Below are 18,383 nucleotides of genomic sequence, written 5' to 3'. Positions count from 1 at the left end.
TGGTCAACACAAAGCCTCCACACTCGCTCTGCAACATCACTGCCTCAGTCAGAGTGTAGCGGGAGCTGCCACCCCATGGGAGAGGGGCCATTCATGACTTGGGACTACCTGACAAATAACTCTAGGCCTGTGAATTCTCCAATACCAGAGTATGTCACCTCTCCTACCTGAGCAGGCAAGCTATGAAAACCAAGGAGTTGTGGCTCCCCCTCCCTGCAAGCACTAGGGAGGGGAACACATGCACGTCCAGCAGCCAGCACTCACCATGAGAGGGGCAAAGTGATTAAAGATGTGTGCCAGGGTGATCAGCACCGTGGGTTCTCCTTGCAGCTGCCACGTTGACGTGTCCTTCTCCACCAGCTTCCCCTCCTGCAACACCAATCCCAGGCGACATAAGGCTCAGAGCAACCCCAATCCCACCTGCAGTTCCATCATCAGATGCATGCACGCACGCTGGAGGGAGGGGGCAGCACTCCCCGCCTCTGCAGAGAGGACAGCAGCACATGGGACGTCCCTGAACGGATGCCCAAAGGCATGCACATCCCCCCTGCCCCACAAAAAGGCTTTCAGTAGGGACGCCATTATAGAACTCGGCATCCAAAACACCACAGTGCTTGAAACAACCTTTGGGGGGGTGAGTTCTAGCTCAGCCAGGCCAGACACCAGATGTCAAGCAAAACCTCTTCCATAAACCTGCATACCCAGAACAGCCTGACAGTGCACATGGTTAGAAACAGAAATGCATGTTACTATATGCACTATATGAAACCCCCACGCCGTTCATTTTCTCCATACACCCCTTCCCCAAAAGTGCATTTTCCCTCCTCTCACCATCCATACTCAGAGGTGAGAGAGAGGCCTGCAAGCCTGAGACTCCAGTCCCAGCTGTGAGGGTGCCAGGAGAGCTCTAAGCCCACCAGGCAGTGCTAGCTCAGCGGCTGCATCTCCAAGTGCTGCCTGGTACAGCTGGCGCCTGCCCCTCAGTTGTTTGTTGCACCCTGTTGCACTCTGTCGCTCAGCTGCTGGGGAACGGACCAATCAGGAGGCAGTGGGTGGAATGCAGGCATGGGGATGTATGTGAGTTCATTATGTCTCAGATGCTAGAACAGGGGATCTCAGACTGGGGGTCATGACCCCTCAGGGGGTCGTGAGGTTATTACATGCAGGGTCGCAAGCCGTCAGCCTCCTCCCCAAACCCCGGTTTGCCTCCAGCATTTATAATGGTGTTAAATATAAAAAAGTGTTTTTATTTTAAGGGGGGGGGGCACACTCATAGGCTTGCTGTGTGAAAGGGGTCACCAGTACAAAAGTTTGAGAACCACTGTGTTAGGACAAGAGAAGGCACAAGAATTTACACGAATGGTGATTAGAGAGCACTCGCCTTTCCCACAACGCCATGGGACATGCTCAGCTCTTTAAGTTACTTTAAGTGTGGATCCCACTCAGTGTCCATGTGCCCAGCACAGGAGCTCAGAATGTTTGCACCAGCAGTGTCCAAGGGAGGCGGGTGGGGGGATAGGGTCGTACACCCACTCTGCATGGCCTCACACACTCACTTCCACATCATTAAGGGCACAGCAACCCCAGTTATCACTTGGTTCCTTCTAACAATCTCAGGCAGGAAGTGGGAACAAGCGTGTTGCTCCCTAGTAATCCTGTTACTTGGTCATTAGACTGTTAATTCGTTCCTGGGTAATAGTAGTTAGTTTGGTTGCAGATAGTGTGCTTCTTTCTTTTTCAGTTAGCCTGTCAATAGTAGGGTTAAAAAAGCCGCAGCTTATGGAGAAGCAGGCGTCACTCATCTGACCACTGCCAGCAGCAGTGAAGCGGTGGCATAATATTCCCAGCCTTACTTGTGTGCTGCTGCTCGCGCCATGCAGCACTGCCTTCAGAGCTGGGTATCAGGCCAGGAGCCGCCCCCGCCTCCCCGCTCCCCCCAGCCGCCCAGCTCTAACTGCAACAGAGAAGGATGGCAATACCACAAACCTCCCGCTCCCAATAGCCTTGCAACCTCCTTTTGGGTCAAGACCCCCAGCTTGAGAAATGCTGACAAAATGGCTTTCCACATGTATATTTCATCATTTTTAAATACATTTTCATGGTTTGTTACAACACTGTGAAATTTAAGATTCAAATATCTGAAATCATGAAATTCAAGCTTTTTAAAATGCTATGACAGTGAAATTTACCAAAATGGACCAAGAATTTGGTAGGGCCCTACCTATAGTAGAGAGCAGCATATCTGTAGTCCGTGCTCCCGCATCAGCCTGACTGAACTGTATTAATCCACTTTCATCGCCCAGCTGCAATGCTTCTCTGTCTACCTCTCCCACAGAACCTGACTCAGCTTCCTGCCACAACACACACTGGGAAATGGTGAAAGGAACTGCAGAGCCCTGGGGAATCATGGGAGAAGTCACACCCTAACAGCCCTTTGGGAAAAATCACTGAAGGAGCCATGGTGCAGGCCCTTACCGCCCAAGAGCCAACCTGCTGCCAAATGCCTAGCTGAACTAGGACAGCAGAGGGGATGGGTTAGACTGCCCCCAGACTGGAGTGACTTAGGATGACAGGATGGGGAACAGGAGAAGGGAGGGGAGATGGGCTAGGCTGCCATGCTTTGGAGTGAACTAGGGTAGCAGGGGATGAGGGCAGTGGTGAGCTGGAGCCAGTTCGCACTGGTTCGCAGCAACTGGTTGTTACATTTAGAAGTCCTTTTAGAACTGGTTGTTCCAGGACAACCAGTTCTATAAGGGCTTTATTTAACAAAAACTCCTGCACTCCGCTGGGGCCCTTTCACTTCCCCTTCCTCTCCTGAATGCTCTACCCCCCTTCTCCTCCCCCTCCCCTGCTTCCCGCAAATCAGATGTTCGTTGGAAGCCTGAAACAAGCAGCGGGCAGGTAAGCTGGGCAGCAGGGCGGTGGGAGAGGGGAGGTGCGGCCGGCTTAGCGGCTCCCTCCAGCCTGGCACCCCCAGCTGAGCGCCCCCAGCCCCAGCCTGGTCCCAGCCCCAGTCGAGTGCCCCTGGCTCTGACCCTGTGGCTACTTCTGGCCCAGCTCCTGTTCCCAGCCGAGCAGCCCCAGCCCAGTCCGAGCGCCTCCCCTAACCCCGTCCTGTCCCAGCCCCAGCCGAATGCCCCCAGCTTTGGCCCCGAGGCTCCGTCCCGGCCCCCACAGCTCTGGCTCCTGCAGCCTGGCACTGCCCCGCAGCCCGGCCCCCGCGGCACCGGTGCTGGTCCCGGCACAGTGGCTCCAGGCAGCGCGGTAAGGGGGCAGGGAGGGGGTGTTGGAAGAGAGCAGGGGAGTTTGGGGGTCGTGGGGGGGTGGATAGGGGTGGGGCGGTCAGAGGGCAGGGAACAGGGGGAATGAATGGTGGCAAGGATCCTGGGGGGGCAGTCAGGAAGGAGCAGGGGTTGGATGGGGTAGAGGGGGGCAGTCAGGGGTAGGGGTTCCAGGGGCAGTCAGAGGACAGGGAGAAGAGGTGGTTGGATGGGTCAGGTGTCCCGGGGGGCAATCAGGAATGAGAGGAGGGGTTGGATGGGGCGGCAGGAGGTAGTCAGAGGACAAGGAAGGGGGTGGATGGGGGCAGGGGTCCTGCGGGGGGCATCAAGGAATGTGGGGTTGGATGGGACAGCAGTCCGGGGGCAGGGCGGCCACGACCCCCTCGTGGGGTGAGGAAGAGGGAACCTGTTAATATTTTGGCAGCTCATCAATGGATGGGGGATAAGCTAAGCCACCATGCATTGGAGTGAATAAGGATGGGGGGGATGGGCTAAGCCGCCGTGTGCAGGGGTGCCTGCTAAACCCAGGATTGTGAGTTCAGTCCTTGAGGGGGCCATTTAGGGATTTGGGGATTGGTCCTGCTTTGAGCAGGGGGTTAGACAAGATGATCTCTTGAGGTCCCTTCCAACGCTACTAATCTATGATTCTATGAACTGGAACTTTAACACACGCCAACACATGCCCTGGTTAAGCTGCACGTTTCACAGAGCAGTTTAGACAAGAGTTCAGAACATGATTAGTGCTCTTTTCCCTCTCCCCATGTGTAGGGCAGAATGGCCTTAGATACCGTAAGGCACAGTCACTACAGAAACCAATGGTACCCAAGATGTGGAGTGAGGAGAGCACCCACAAATCCAGAGATTCCAAGGCCAGAAGGGACCACTGTGCTCATCTAGTCTGAGCTCCTGTGTAACCCAGGCCAGAGACCTGCCCAACAATAATTCCTAGAGCAGAGCTTTTAGAAAACCATCTAGCCTAGATTTTAAAAAATTGTCAGTGATGGAGAATCCACTGCAACCCTTCGTACATTGCTCCAATTATTAGTTACCCTCGCTGTTAAAGTTTACAGCTTATTTCCAGTCTGAATTTCTCTAGCTTCAGCTTCCAGCCATTGGCTCATGTTAGACCTTTTTCTGCTAGATTGAGGAATCCATTATCCACTATTTGCTTTCCAGCTGGTACTTACACACTGTAATCAAGTCTGAATGGACCAAGCTATGAATCTCTCACTATAAGGCAGGTTTTCCAATCCTTTAATCATCCTTGGGGCTCTTCTCTGACTTCTCTCCAATTTATCAACATCCTTCTTGAATTGTGGACACCAGAACTGGACAAAGTATTCCCACAGCAGTCACACCAGTGCCAAATCCAGAGATAAAATAACCTCTCTGCTCCTACTGGAGATACACCCATGTATGCATCCAATAATCACATTAGCCCATCTAGTCACAGCTTCGTGCTGGGAACTCATGTTCAGCTGATTATCCACCATGACCCCCATATCTTTTGCAATATCATTGCTTCCCTGAATAGTCCGTTCTCTAAGCTTCACCTCCCCTGCTCTGCAGAGAGTGCAGCACTTGTATCCAGCACTGGTCACACCAGAGCACACCAAGAAACTCCCTGTTCTGACCTACATTCTTGGCTCCTAGCTGTATACATTTACACTTAGCTGTGTCAGAACACAGTGTTTTCTTGCACCCAGTTTACCAAGCCCCCCAGTTGGCTCTGTGTCAGTGACCTGTTGTGACAAAGTGGAAATTGTCCATAACACTGTATGGATGATGTGCCTGCCAGGGACTTACCTGACTAGGGCTTGCTAGCTAGTGGGTGCAGAAGGGCTAAAAGGAGCCTGGGACAAAGCAGAAGGCATGAAGTTTCTGGATTACCTGTCTGGGGTGGGATGAATTGGCCATTAAAGACAGGATGAAAGTGGCCCATCTCAACTGAGGGTCCAAAAGACAAATGAGAATGCCACTGGCCAGGCCATTCACACCTAGCAACCACCAGCCAGAAGCGAGATTCCCCCAGCCACACCCACCTCTCTGCTCGGAAGCAGAGAGTTGGAAAACAATGGGGAAAAGTGGCAGGTAGCTATGTTAAGAGCTGGCCTTTGTCCCTCCAAAGAGCTCTCACCTGGACTGACTTCAGTGTCTGAGGCTTTTTTCTGCAGCCATACTAGGAGAGCAGCAGCCATGAGCCAAGAAGCAGAAAGTCACATCCTTACACTCCATCTAAATTACATTAAAACAACGTAATATCAGGCTATTAAGAAGGTGATCCTATCTTAATAGCACCCACCATCACCAGATAAAGAAACAGATCTTCAAATCCTTAAAGAAAACTGTGTTTGATAGTTGTGATTATGAAATCTATACTTCTACTGTTTGGCCTTTATGGTCCCTACATCTCTATTGTTTATCTGAATCAAAGAATATCAGGGTTGAAAGGGACCTTGGGAGGTCATCTAGTCCAACCCCCTGCTCAAAGCAGGACCAATCCCCAGACAGATCTTTACCTCAGTTCCCTAAATATCCCCCTCAAGGATTGAACTCACAACCCTGGGTTTAGAAGGCCAATGCTCAAACCACTGAGCTATCCCTCCCTTTTCTGTCCGGTTCTTTGATTTTTTTCTGTCTATTGCATAATTAATTTTACAAGATTTAAATCAACTAAGGTGGTGGGGTCTGATTGGTTAAAGAATTATTTCACAATATGTTAGGATTGGTCAAAGAATTATCTCCTAATATTTTAGTAAAATGATTGGTTAGGGTACAGCTAAGCAGGACTCAAATTTCACAATAAACTGGGGTCCAAAAGGAAGTTCTTTGGAACCAACTCCAGGATACAGCCCAAGATCGGAGCTGCGAGACCACAACATCCTGTCAGCAATATCATGCAGAAGCTGGAGTCCCCATATGACCTGATCCTGACTGGCCACCAGGGAAAGTTCATCTGCCTTATTAGGAGCGTTGCTTATTACATCCTGAGCACTAGAAATGGGGTATGGATGGGTGCCTCAATTAAGAGGGTTATGCCTTGAGCCCTAGGAACAGGATAAATGTGGGTGACATGACAAACAAAAGAGAAGGAAAAAAAAAGAGAGCCAACATACATTCTACGGGCAGCTTGACTAAGTAGAGCCCTGGCTTTCAGCAGTATGGACTGTCTGAACCTTGGTTTCCCCTCCACTAGCATCAGGACTTTCATATTCTGTAGGCCAGATGACTTAAAAAACAAGGTAATGCTTTAGTAAAGGTTGTCTGGTGTTACTGCAAATACCTACAGAGAACACTGCTCCCTGAGGGGTACCATACATACCTGGATTTGCTGCAGGGAGCCATGGAAAGAGTCAGGAATTGCTGCTGGGGGCAAACAGCTCAGGGTTGTGAAGGCGACAGGCCTGCCCTGTTGAACTGTGTGGACCCTTGAGGTTTGGAACATTAAAGGGTCACTCCAGGCTGGGGCATAGACCAAACCCTGTCCCCCAATCTGCCTGCACTTCCTATCCCAACAGGTTCTAGCTGAGCAAGTTTCTAAACTATGCGAGGTAAGAAAGATTTGTGGTGTGCTTCCTAGCATGACGGGGGCTAGATCCAAGTCCTGCCCTCTGTGGGAAAGCAGAAGGCCAAGGCCACCAGGGGATAAAGCAAGTGTTTCCAGCCTGGGTAATGATGAGGCAGCCTCATAAGAGTCACTGCTAGAGAAGCAGTCTCTAGCTACCCTCAGCAATGGTTATTTTCATCTCCCTCTCTTGCCTGATGCCAGGGATGAAAATACAGATTCTCTAAGATGTGCCCACACTGTTGCCATGAGGGGCATGTCAAAAATTGGACAAGTAGAGCTGGATCATGGGATCAAGTGAGAGTAATATATGCAAAACGGTTTCACATACACCTCTACCCTGTTATAATGCCACCCAATATAACACAAATTCGGATATAACGCGGTAAAGCAGCACTCCGGGGGCAGGGGAGGAAGCTGCATGCTCCGGCGGATCAAATCAAGTTCGATATAACACGGTTTCACCTATAACGCAGTAACATTTTTTTGGCTCTCGAGGACAGCGTTACATCAAGGTAGAGGTGTAGTTGCAAAAATAAATAAATTCTGTGGTTATGACCATACAAGCTATAAATTCTAGTCTCCCTCAGTGGATAGCATCAATGAGAACTCTCGCTGCTGAAAGCTGTGGTATAAGAAATATTTTGTTGGTGAGAGACAAGCTTTTGAGCTTCAAAGAATTTCTGTAAGTCTAACCAAAGTATCACAACTGAATCCAAGCTGGAACAGATTGTTAAAGCATAAGAGATTAACACAATGCAAGAAACTACTTAAAATGAACACGGCAATTAATATCCTTGCAGTCACGGGACAAAGGAGGATTACAAGGTTACAAACTTTTGTAATGAGACACAGCCAGGCTCTCTGGTGAGCCCATGATTTTTAGGCCATGTCTATGCTACATAAGTTACTTTGGTACAAAGCCACGGCAATTAGTGTACAGTTTGTGCATATGCATACCTGGTTCCTTGTGTCAGTGCTGAGCATACTCAGCAGGAGTGTTGTGTCAAGGCACAATGTGATGCACTATGGGCAAGTATCCCAGTGTGCAATCCACCATTGTCTAGCAGAGTCCTTTGGGAAGTTTTGGCAATGCATACTGGGGCAGGAAAGAGTCGTGCAGAGATGACTGCGAACAAGGGGTTAACTTCACAGCTTGCAGGTGTCTCCACTACATAATGTCATCTATATCCCATAATTTTTGCACTTGTTTTAAAAATCCTACAAACCTATGCAGCCCTCCTCGCAGTCCGGTATCTGACAGCAGTATGGAGCCTGCCCAGCTCTGCACTATTGTCACAAGGATTGCAAGTACAGGATGAACTATCCTCTGGCATTTCCAGAGCCACAAGAACCACCAAATCAGTGGAGAACACGGTGATTGCTTGGAAGATGGAATGCCAATTCAAGGTTGTAGGTAGAGTTCAGAGAGGAGCTACAGATGATGGAGTGCTGTTTCTTGGCCCAAAGAATGAGCACTGACTGATGGGATCACATCATCATGCAGACTTGGGATGACAAGGAGTGGCTGGAGAGCACTGAAAGGTGCTACCTGGCCCTGCTGTTTGGGTGCCTGTTAGGAATTGTATGCTGCTTCGTGCACATCTTATTAATATTGCAGCATTTGCTGTACATTTGATTATTACAGTTTTTGTCACTGATCTGACAAGCTGTGTCCCACTGTACAGTAACAAGTGGGTGCTTTAAGAACTGCTAGGCAGGCTGTAAGCATATTTTGTGAATTTATGAAGAGGAATTATTTTCCAGACTGGATTTTATTCAGTCACAAACCCAGTGCAAAGAAATCTGTGCCATTTAAAAGCAAATACACTAAAAACTTAATAAATTAATGGAACAAAACCTAAAGAGAAAGAATATTCATGTCCATTTTACCTACACCTACAGCAACCATGGCTATCACAGGTCAGTGCACATGAAGCCGAGGTTGTCCTTAATGTCCCTCAGGGTGGAGTCGTAGGGTAGGGATGCAGCCCCTGATGTCATGTGGAACATTGAGGGGGGGGGGGATGTCAGGAGGTGTTGCAGTGGAGTTCTCCATTGACCGCAAAGGGAGATGAGCCCCGGATTGTTGAACCTGTAGGTCTACAAAAGTCTGCAGCACCTATATTTGCTGCAAAAGAAGCCCACTGCGTTCTGGTGCATCTCCCTCTCCTTTTCCTGGTGGGACTCCTGGGCCTTTCCTTTCTTCTCCAGGCTGTCTGCAGTGTTCACACTCCAGGCCCTGTGCTCACACTCTGATGCAGCACTGGGTTGCAGGATCTCATTCAACATGCCATTCCAGATCCTCCTTTCCCCTCACCTGGCTCAGGTGTCCTGTAGCCATGGAGTGGGAACTCCACAAGACCACAACGGCAGCAGAGGCAGATAACACACCCAAGTACCACTGTTGATATAGTCCCAATGGAAAATGAACGTTAAAATTCAGAACTCCCTTCTCTTGCTCCCTAAAGCTTTAAAACAAGACATGTCTGTGCTTATTGATACTTCTGCTTTGGAGTGCTTGTGCATGACCACCCACCTCAGCACCAGCCATGGTGAGTACAGCTCGCAAGGGGTGAGCGAAATGCAGAGGGAACTGCTTGGCTCCATGAAACCAAATACAGGGCAATGGCATTCAATACCGGCAGTTTTCCAGACACAATAGTGATTTTAGCGGATCTCTCACTCCTGAAGCTAACAAAAGGCACAAAGCACAGCTGCTATTGGCATCATGAAGCCACCCAGACCCGGATACAATCATAGAAGATTAGGGTTGGAAGAGACCTCAGAAGGTCATCTAGTCCAACCCTCTACTCAAAGCAGGACCAACCAAACGAAAACATCCCAGCCAGAGCTTTTTCAAGCCAGACCTTAAAATCCTCTAAGGAAGGAGATTCCACCACCTCCCTAGGTAACCCATTCCAGTGCTTCACCACCCTCCTAGGGAAATAACTTTTCTTAATATCCAACCTAGACCTCCCCCACTGCAACTTGAGACCATTGCTCCTTGTTCTGTCATCTGCCAACATTGAGAACAGCCGAGTTTGGAACCCCACTTCAGGTAGTTGAAGGCTGCTATCAAATCCCTCCTCACTCTTCTCTCCTGCAGACTAAATAAGCCCAGTTCCCTCAGTCTCTCCTCATAAGTCATGTGCCCCAGCCCCCTAATCATTTTCATTGCCCTCCGCTGGATTCTCTCCAATTTGTCCACATCCTTTCTGTAGTAGGGAGCCCAAAACCGGACACACTACTCCAAATGTGGCTCACAAGTGCCGAATAGAGGGGAATAATCATTTCCCTCGATCTGCTGGCAATGCTCCTACTAACAAAGTCCAATATGCCGTTAACCTTCTTGGCAACAAGGGCACACTGTTGACTCACATCCAGCTTCTTGGCCACTGTAATCCCCAGATCATTTTCTGCAGAATTGCTGCTTAGCCAGTCAGTCCCCAGCCAGTAGCTGTGCATGGGATTCTTTTGTCCTAAGTGCAGGACTCTGCTCTTGTCCTTGTTGAACCTCATCAGATCTCTTTTGGCCCAATCCTTCAATTTGTCTAGGTCACTCTGGACCGTATCCTTCCCCTCGAGCATATCTACCTCTCCCCCTAGCTTAGTGTCATCCACGAACTTGCTGAGGGTGTAATCCAGTGGTTCTCAAACTTTTGTACCCATGATCCCTTACACATAGCAAGTCCCTGACTGCAACCCACCTTATAAATTAAAAACAAACACTTTAAAATGTATTTAACACCATTATAAATGCTGGAGGCAAAGCGGGGTTTGGGATGGAGGCTGACAACTCGCGACCCCCATATAACCACCTCACAACCCCCTGAGAGGCCCCAACCCCCAGTTTGAGAACCCCTGGTGTAATCCATCCCATCATCCAGATCATTTCATGAAGATGCTGAACAAAACCAGCTCCAGGATAGACCCCCGGGGCACTCCGCTTGATACCAGCTGCCAACTAGACATCGAGCCATTGATCATTACCGGTTGAGCCCAATGACCTAGCCAGCTTTCTATCCACCTTATACTCCATTCATCCAATCTTTAACTTGCTGGCAAGAATACTGTGGGAGACTATCAAAAGCTTTGCTAAAGTCAAGGTATATCACGTCCACTGCTTTCCCCATATCCACAGAGCCAGTTATCTCACCACTGAAGGCAATCAGGTTGGTCAGGCATGACTTGCCCTTGGTGAAACCATGCGGACTGTTCCTGATCACCTTCCTCTTCTCCAGGTGCTTCAAAATGGATTCCTTGAGGGCCTGCTCCATGATTTTTCCAGGGACTGAGGTGAGGCTGACCAATCTGTAGTTCCCCGTATTCTCCTTCTCTTTTTTAAAGATGGGCACTACATTTGCCTTTTTCCAACCGCCCAGGACCTCTCTCGATCACCACATTTTCAAATATAATGGCCAATGGCTCTACAATCACATCAGCCAAGTCCCTCAGCACCCTCGGAGGCATTAGGTCTGGTCCCATGGACTTGTGCATGTCCAGCTTTTCTAAATAGTCCTTAACCTGTTCTCTCACTACTGAGGGCTGCTTGCCTCCTCTCCATACTGTGCTGCCCAGTGCAGTAGTTTGGGAGCTGACCTGTTCTGTGAAGACTGAGGCAAATAAAGCATTCACCCTTCAGCTTTTTCCACATCATCTGTCACTAGGTTGCCTCCTCCATTCGTAACGGTCCTACACTTTCCCTGACCTCCTTCTTGCTAACATACCTGTAGAAACCCTTATTACCCTTCACATCCCTTGCTAGCTGCAACTCCAATTGTGCTTTGGCCTTCCTGATTACACTCCTGCATGCTCAAGCAATATTTTTATACTCCTCTTTAGTCATCAGTCCAAGTTTTCATTTCTTGTAAGACTGCTTTTTGTGTTTAAGCTCACTGAAGATTTCTCTGTTAAGCCAAGCTGGTTGCCTGATATATTTGCTATTCTTTCTGCACATTGGAATGGTTTGTTCCTGCACCCTCAATAAGGCTACTTTAAAATAAAGCCAGCTCCCCTGAATTCCTTTCCACCTCATATTAGCCTCCCTGGGGATCCTGTCCATCAGTTCCCTGAGGGAGTCAGTCTGCTTTTCTGAAGTCTAGAGACCATATTCCGCTGCTCTCCTTTCTTCCTTTTGTCAGAATCCTGAACTCGACCATCTCATGGGCACTGCTGCCCAGGTTGCCACCCACTTCTACTTCCCTTACAAATTTCTCTTTGTTTGTGAGCAGCAGGTCAAGAGGCGCATAGCCCCTAGTTGGTTCCTCCAGAACTTGCATCAGGAAGTTGTCCCAAACACTCTTCAAAAACTCTATGGATTGTCTGTGCACTGCTGTATTGCTCTCTCAGCAGATGTCAGGGTGACAGAAGTCCCCCATGAGAACCAGGGCCTGTGATTTGGAAACTTGTTAGTTGTCCAAAGAAAGCATTGTCTACCTCATCCTCCTGATCTGGTGGCCTATAGCAGACTCCACCATGACATCACCCTGGTTGCTCTTGCCTCTAAACTTAACCTAAAGACTCTCAACAGGCTTTTTTGCAGTTTCATACTGGAGCTCTGAGCAATCATACTGCTCTCTTACAAACAGTGCAACTCCTCTACCTCTTCTCCGGGCCTGTCCTTCCTGAACAGATTATATCCATCCATGACAGTGCTCCACTCATGTGGGTTACCCCACCAAGTCTCTGTTATTCCAATCACATCATAGTTCCTTGACTGTGCCAAGACTTCTAGTTCTTCCTGCTTGTTTCCCAGGCTTCTTGCGTTCATGTACAGGCACCTAACAGAACTAGCCAACTGCCCTACTTTCTCAGTATGAATCAGGAGGCATCCCCTGTTGCACCCTCCTCGTTTTCCTCCTGGTATCCCACTTCCCCGAGGGCTTAGGTCTCCATCTCCTGGCAAACTTAGTTTAAAGCCCTCCTCACCAGGTTAGCAAGACTGCCTGTGAAGATGCTCTTCCCTCTCTTCATTAGATGGATGCCATCTCTTCCTAGCAATCCTTCTTCCTGGAACATTCCATGGTCAGAGAATCCAAAGCCTCCTCTCCCACACCATCTGTTTAACCATGCATTTACTTCCACAATTTGATGGTCCATACATGGGCCTTTTACTTCAACAGCAAGTATGGACAAGAAACAACTTGCACCTCAAACTCCTTTATCCTTCTTCTCAGAGCCATGTAGTCTGCAGCGATCCACTCAAGATCATACTTGGCAGTATCATTGGTGCCCACATGGAGAAGCAGGAAGGAGTAGCAGTCAGAGGGCTTGATCAAGTCTTGGGAGACACTCCATCACATCCTGAATTCTAGCTCCAGGCAAGCAGCACACTTCAAGTTTTCTAGTCTGGACTGCAGATGGATGACTCCATCCCCCTTAGGAGGGAGTCCCTGACCACCACCACCCATCTCCTGCTCTTGGGAGTGGTGGTATGCCGCTTGCCTATGCACTGCAATGGTGCCTGCTGAAGTTATTGCTGAATGCAGTGAGAAGTGTCCTACCGAGGAAGAAGTAATAAGGCCATCATCCCTAGAAACCTTTGGGAGAGGATTGCAGAGAACCTCCATGGAAGTTTGACCAAGATCTCTCAGGAAGATTCAAGGAACATCCCTCTGTGCATAAACTGCTTGGCGTGCACCCCCCCATCCCGCTTAACTCTACAGGGCACTGAAATGCAGATGATAATGTTACCTCTTTGTTCCACCGCTACCTCTTCTTGTACAAGTAAATTATTGAAAAGTTGATAGTTGTGTCCTGTTAAGATGGGAGCACTATCAGTATAGCATTGTAATGGAAAATACAATTAAACACTTACCTGAGGTTCCTTCCCCTACATCGGGCTCGCCCAGGCTCGAAAGCTGGGATTGCAGTGAAATCTCAAACAGGTCCTGGCTCGTGGCATAGCTGAACCCCCCAGTTGCACATTCCCCATCCTCTTCTTCCTCCACCTCCTCACTGTTCGTGCCAGGGGCCTATGGCTCAGGCTCCTTGGAGGTATCCCTGATGGTCTGTGGGTTGGTGATGGGGTCTCCGCAGACTATGGCATGCGTCTCTTTGTAAAAGCGGCAGGTCTGCAGCTTGGCAATGGATTGACTGTTGGCCTCCCTGACTTTCTGATACACCTGTTGGATTATTACACTTTCCCACAGCATGGTGCTGGTCCCTGTTGTACCCCTTCTCCTGCATCCCGCATACAATCTGCTCATGGATGTCCAGATTCCTACTACTGGTCCGTAGCTGTGCCTGCAGAGCCTCTTCTCCCACAGTCCCAGGAATCCAATAGCTCCTGTCTACTCCAAGCCAGAGTATCTGGAGCACGTAGCTGGTACGGTGAGCTGGGCAGTTGCACACAATAGAGAGCTGCTTGAGGTGTTTGTCAAGCCAATCAAGAAAAGACATTTCAAAAATTCACAGGGCTTTAAAGAGGTAGTGGGGGGCCTTCTGGTCTCTGTGACCCCCGGGCAGTGGAGTTCACAATTGTGACCAGAGCGGTCAGTGTCGGGCATTGTGGGATAGCTGCTGGAGGGCTGTTAGGGTAGACATAAGTAACACAGTATCTACATTCATGCTGCAGCCATCTCCATACATCAGCCATGACTCAGTGCCCCCTAGGAAAGTGGTGAATCTGTGTTGCTGTAACAGGGTGCTTACATCAGTAGGACACATGCTTACGTGTAGACACATGCACAACTAGGTCAACACAAGGCAGCTTAAAAGACTCAACTCTGCATGTAGACCAAGACTTTGAGTCAAGCAGAGTTATGAATTTATGTTCCCAGGCTCATTTTTTGAAGGTGTTGTGCAGATTTCCTTTGACATGCATCCAATGAAGTGGGTATTCACCCACAAAAGCTCATGCTCCAATACGTCTGTTAGTCTATAAGGTGCCATACGACTCTTTGCTCCTTTGAGGATGAGGACAGACATAGAGAGGTACCTTTGGGAAAGGCATTCCCCACAAGCACAAGGGCGTTTTGGACTTTTATCATTTTTCTGAGCAAGTTTGCCCACATTGGTGTTATGGGGGCATTTGATGCATGGGAGGAGGTATACCACAGGTTGTGATAGACATACGTAGGACCCATGGATCCTAAAAAGTGTTATGGGGTTACTGATCATCTTAACGGTGGAGCTATGTCTGTAGCTTTTGCATCCTTTGTTCTGCCAGAGTCTGGTGCCTTTGAGTTTGTGAGTCCTGGTCTGTGGGGAGCTTGCTTCTGATACTGCAGAGGTATTAATTGACCACTTTGTTTAAAGTGGTTTCTTGCAATGTGTGTTAACCCCTTACATTTAATCTGTTCCACCTTGTATTTAGCTGCAACTCTGAGGACCTTTCCCAGACCTGAAGAACTCCTCTGTGCAGTTCGAAAACTTCTCTCTTACTGGACCAGCTTCTGTTGGTGGAAGAGACATGACCTCACTCACCTTGCCTCTCTAATGTCCTGGGACCAACATGGCTACATCACCATTACAAACAAAAAATATTTTAACAAGCTAGAGATGACCTATTGCAACCATTGAGTGATAGGCAATTAGGAGTCACCAAGTCACAGGAGCCCCCACAAGCACATCTCCTGAAATCCTCACAGTTTTAACAGCTTTTAAAGTGGCAGGCAGAGGGAAAGCAGCAGCACAAATTTCCTAGAATCTTAGCCTCACTAACCTGATGATGCCAACTTACCAACACGTCTATCCCAATGTGAATAACATTCTTCAGATAGCCCAACAGCTTGTGAGCTTTCACCAGGTCCACACTGGGCGGGTCCTGCAGGGGGCGATATCCCTCCACTGGATAAGTGCAGGAGTGTTAAGAAAAGTCTACTAGCCAGAATGCAACAGAAGCCCTGCCCCACTGGCTCTGCAAGGAGACTGCCATGCATATGCTATATTATACAGTCCATATAGTCTCTGGTCAGGCTTGAGGTCACTCCATGCTTGCAAGTCTGCGTGCCAAGCAGGTAACATAAGGAAATACAAGTACTTCAGACTTTGCTCACTGAAGTACTGCTAGGACCCTTCTGCATCTCAGTGACTGAGATCACCTCTGGGATCCTCAGGCCCAAGAGCCACACAGCTATGGGCTGCCATTCCCAACCCTCCCACCAACATGTGAGGCACTTTTGCCAGGCCAGGAGATACATTACAGGGCCCTCAGCCCGGAGTGGAGGATGGGAAGGGCCTGTAGCAAAGGGGGCCCACACTCCTGGCCCCTTTGGGCCTTCTATACTTTGAGTAAGATACACTGAAGGGGTCTTGGCACTCAAGACCAGTCAGCCTACAGCTGAGGCAGCATTATAGCCACTTTACTTCAGAGCCAAGTGGAACACCCCCAGTACAGGAGAAGGCCCTTCATATTGCCACCCTTGCTTAACTTCCCGCCCTAGGGGCGGCGAATAGCGCATCTTCGCAGGACAAGCGAAGGCAGGATCATGGATTGTGGAGTTTGGCCTGTGCACTCAGCACCCCTCAGCCAGCATAGTCTAGGTGCTGGCTGTTCTTCCCCCAGGCTTACAATGAAAGGATATCGGAGTGGGCGGCTGCCGAAGTTAAAAGCGACTGATTCTTTGAAGGAGAGGCTGATAGCGGGGAAGTAGGCCATGCCAGCTCCCCTGGTGATGTTATCGAAAGCTGTTCCCAGAGACACACCATTCCTGAAAGAAGAGACAGCCCACATGGGGTTTAAGTAGCCTGGAGGAGGTTAGTGGTTCATCCAACTTAGAAACCATGTTTGGAGGAGGAGGCGGCAATAGACCAGGAGTCGGCAACCTATGGCACACGTGCCAAAAACGGCACACGAGCCAATTTTTAATGGAACGCTGGAGCCTGCCGGGACTCCAGCATGTGACTAAAAATCCTGCCCAGCCCGGAGCACTCTCCTCTGCCTTCCACTTTCCCCGCAGGGGCAGGGAGCAGAAGCATAGCCGTGCGCACAGGGTGGGCAAATGGCCCCACTCTCCCGGCACGGCAAGCCGCGGGGTCCGCACTCCCGGGCCGGAACACAGGGCCGAGAACAGCAAGCTGCCGGCCCCTCCCCCATCTTATCCCTTCCCCTGGAGCCCTGCCACCGCGCGCAGCACTCTGGGGGTTGGGGCTGCGCGCTCCCACGGGGCAGCATTTGGCTCCACGGGGAGGCAGACACTCTCCCCGCTCAACTGGAGGGGCAGGGTGGGGCTGTGTGCTCCCGCGAAGTAGCATATCTAGCTCTGTGTGGAGCCTCATGGTAAGGGGCCCAGGGCTGGGGGGGTTGGATAAGGGGTGGGGGCAGTTAGAAGACAGGGAGCAGGATGGATTGGATGAGGGGGGTGGGATCCCGGGGGCTCTCTCCAGGCCGACAGTTCTTTGCATGCTGCTGGCTGTCGGACTGTTAGGAGCTGGCACAGCCAGACAGCTGGGTAGGTGGGAAAGCGTTAGCAGTTCCCAGGAGGCTGGGGGAGGTTACAACCCCTCCCCCCAGAGGTGTGACTGAAGAGGGAACAATAGGTAAGTCTGGAGAATCACGCTCACTCCCTCCCTCTCCGCTCTGCTAGAACTAGTTCCGAGGGGGAGGACTCCGAGGAGGGAGTCACACTCGCTGCAATCAAGTCTAAAATAGTTCCTCTTTGTTCACCAGCGGCAGAGGGTGTCTGTGGCACGTGTCCTTCCGCTGTCGGTCGGCCTCCGCCCCCTGTCCGGACAGCGGCCGTGCAGCGCAGGCGGAGTACAGCTGGGGCAGGGGGTGAGGCGCTCTCTTTTTTCCCACAATGCACCAGCTTCTCCGCGGGAAACAAAAAGGGGGGGCAGTTGGGGGCAGGGGTCCCAGGAGGGGGTAGTCAGGGGACAAGGAGCAGCGGGGTTGAGAGTTTTTAGGGGGGCAGTCACCCAGCACTCTCCCCTGATCCCTGATCCCCAACCCCCTCCCCACATATACACACCACGCCCTCTGCCCTGAGCCCCTCACCCTCCCAGGCTCCTGCCCTGAGCCCTGTACCTCCCTCATACATACCCAGCCCTCTACTTGACTCCTTCATCCCACCCGTAACCCTGGCCCTGACTCTGGCACCCCCACCCATACCCAGAGCCCCCTCTGCCCTGACACCTACACCCCCTCACGTACCCATGCCCCAGCCCTGACTCCAGCCCTCTGGGTCCTGGCCGCCAGCCCCGCACAGCCCACTGCTGGTCTGGGGTTCTGGCTGACGGACCCTTGCCAGTCGGGGTCCCGGCCACAGGCCCCATTCAGCCCGCTGCCGGCCTAGGTGAACAGAACCCCCAGACCAGCAGCAGGCTGAGTGGGCTGGCACCGTAAGATAAACATTTTAATTTCATTTTAAATGAAGCTTCTTAAACGTGTTGAAAACCCTGTTTATTTTACAATACAACACTAGTTTAATTATATAATATATAGACTTAGAGAGACCTTCTAAAAAATGTTAAAATGCATTACCAGCACGCGAAACCTTAAATTAGAGTGCATAAATGAAGACTCGGTACACTGCTTCTGAAAGGTTGCCAACTCCTGCAATAGACCGTATTTACTGTGATCACACAGCAAG

General features: G+C 50.2%; 1 protein-coding gene across 4 annotated transcripts in view; it reads right to left on the bottom strand.

Annotated features, from left to right (window-relative positions):
- The window catches only part of RNF123 (ring finger protein 123), a 143,741-nt gene that overhangs the window by 103,678 nt on the left and 21,680 nt on the right, over window positions 1-18,383 (bottom strand). For 3 of the 4 annotated variants that reach the window (XM_075072953.1, XM_075072955.1, XM_075072954.1), the window contains exons 11-13: window positions 16,364-16,502; window positions 15,533-15,634; window positions 265-369 (exon numbers count right to left, since the gene is read on the bottom strand). In XM_075072953.1, the coding sequence (XP_074929054.1) occupies window positions 265-369; window positions 15,533-15,634; window positions 16,364-16,502 (346 nt within the window). Of the gene's footprint in view, window positions 1-264; window positions 370-15,532; window positions 15,648-16,363; window positions 16,503-18,383 lie in introns of all 4 variants that reach the window. The other variant, XM_032765768.1, reaches the window with a different exon arrangement.

The sequence above is a fragment of the Chelonoidis abingdonii genome, chromosome 16, assembly GCF_003597395.2.
Source record: "Chelonoidis abingdonii isolate Lonesome George chromosome 16, CheloAbing_2.0, whole genome shotgun sequence".
In the NCBI taxonomy this organism is placed as follows: Eukaryota; Metazoa; Chordata; order Testudines; family Testudinidae; genus Chelonoidis; species Chelonoidis abingdonii.
The sequence above is the reverse complement of the archived record's forward strand: the minus strand, read 5'-3'. Positions and strand labels throughout refer to the sequence as shown.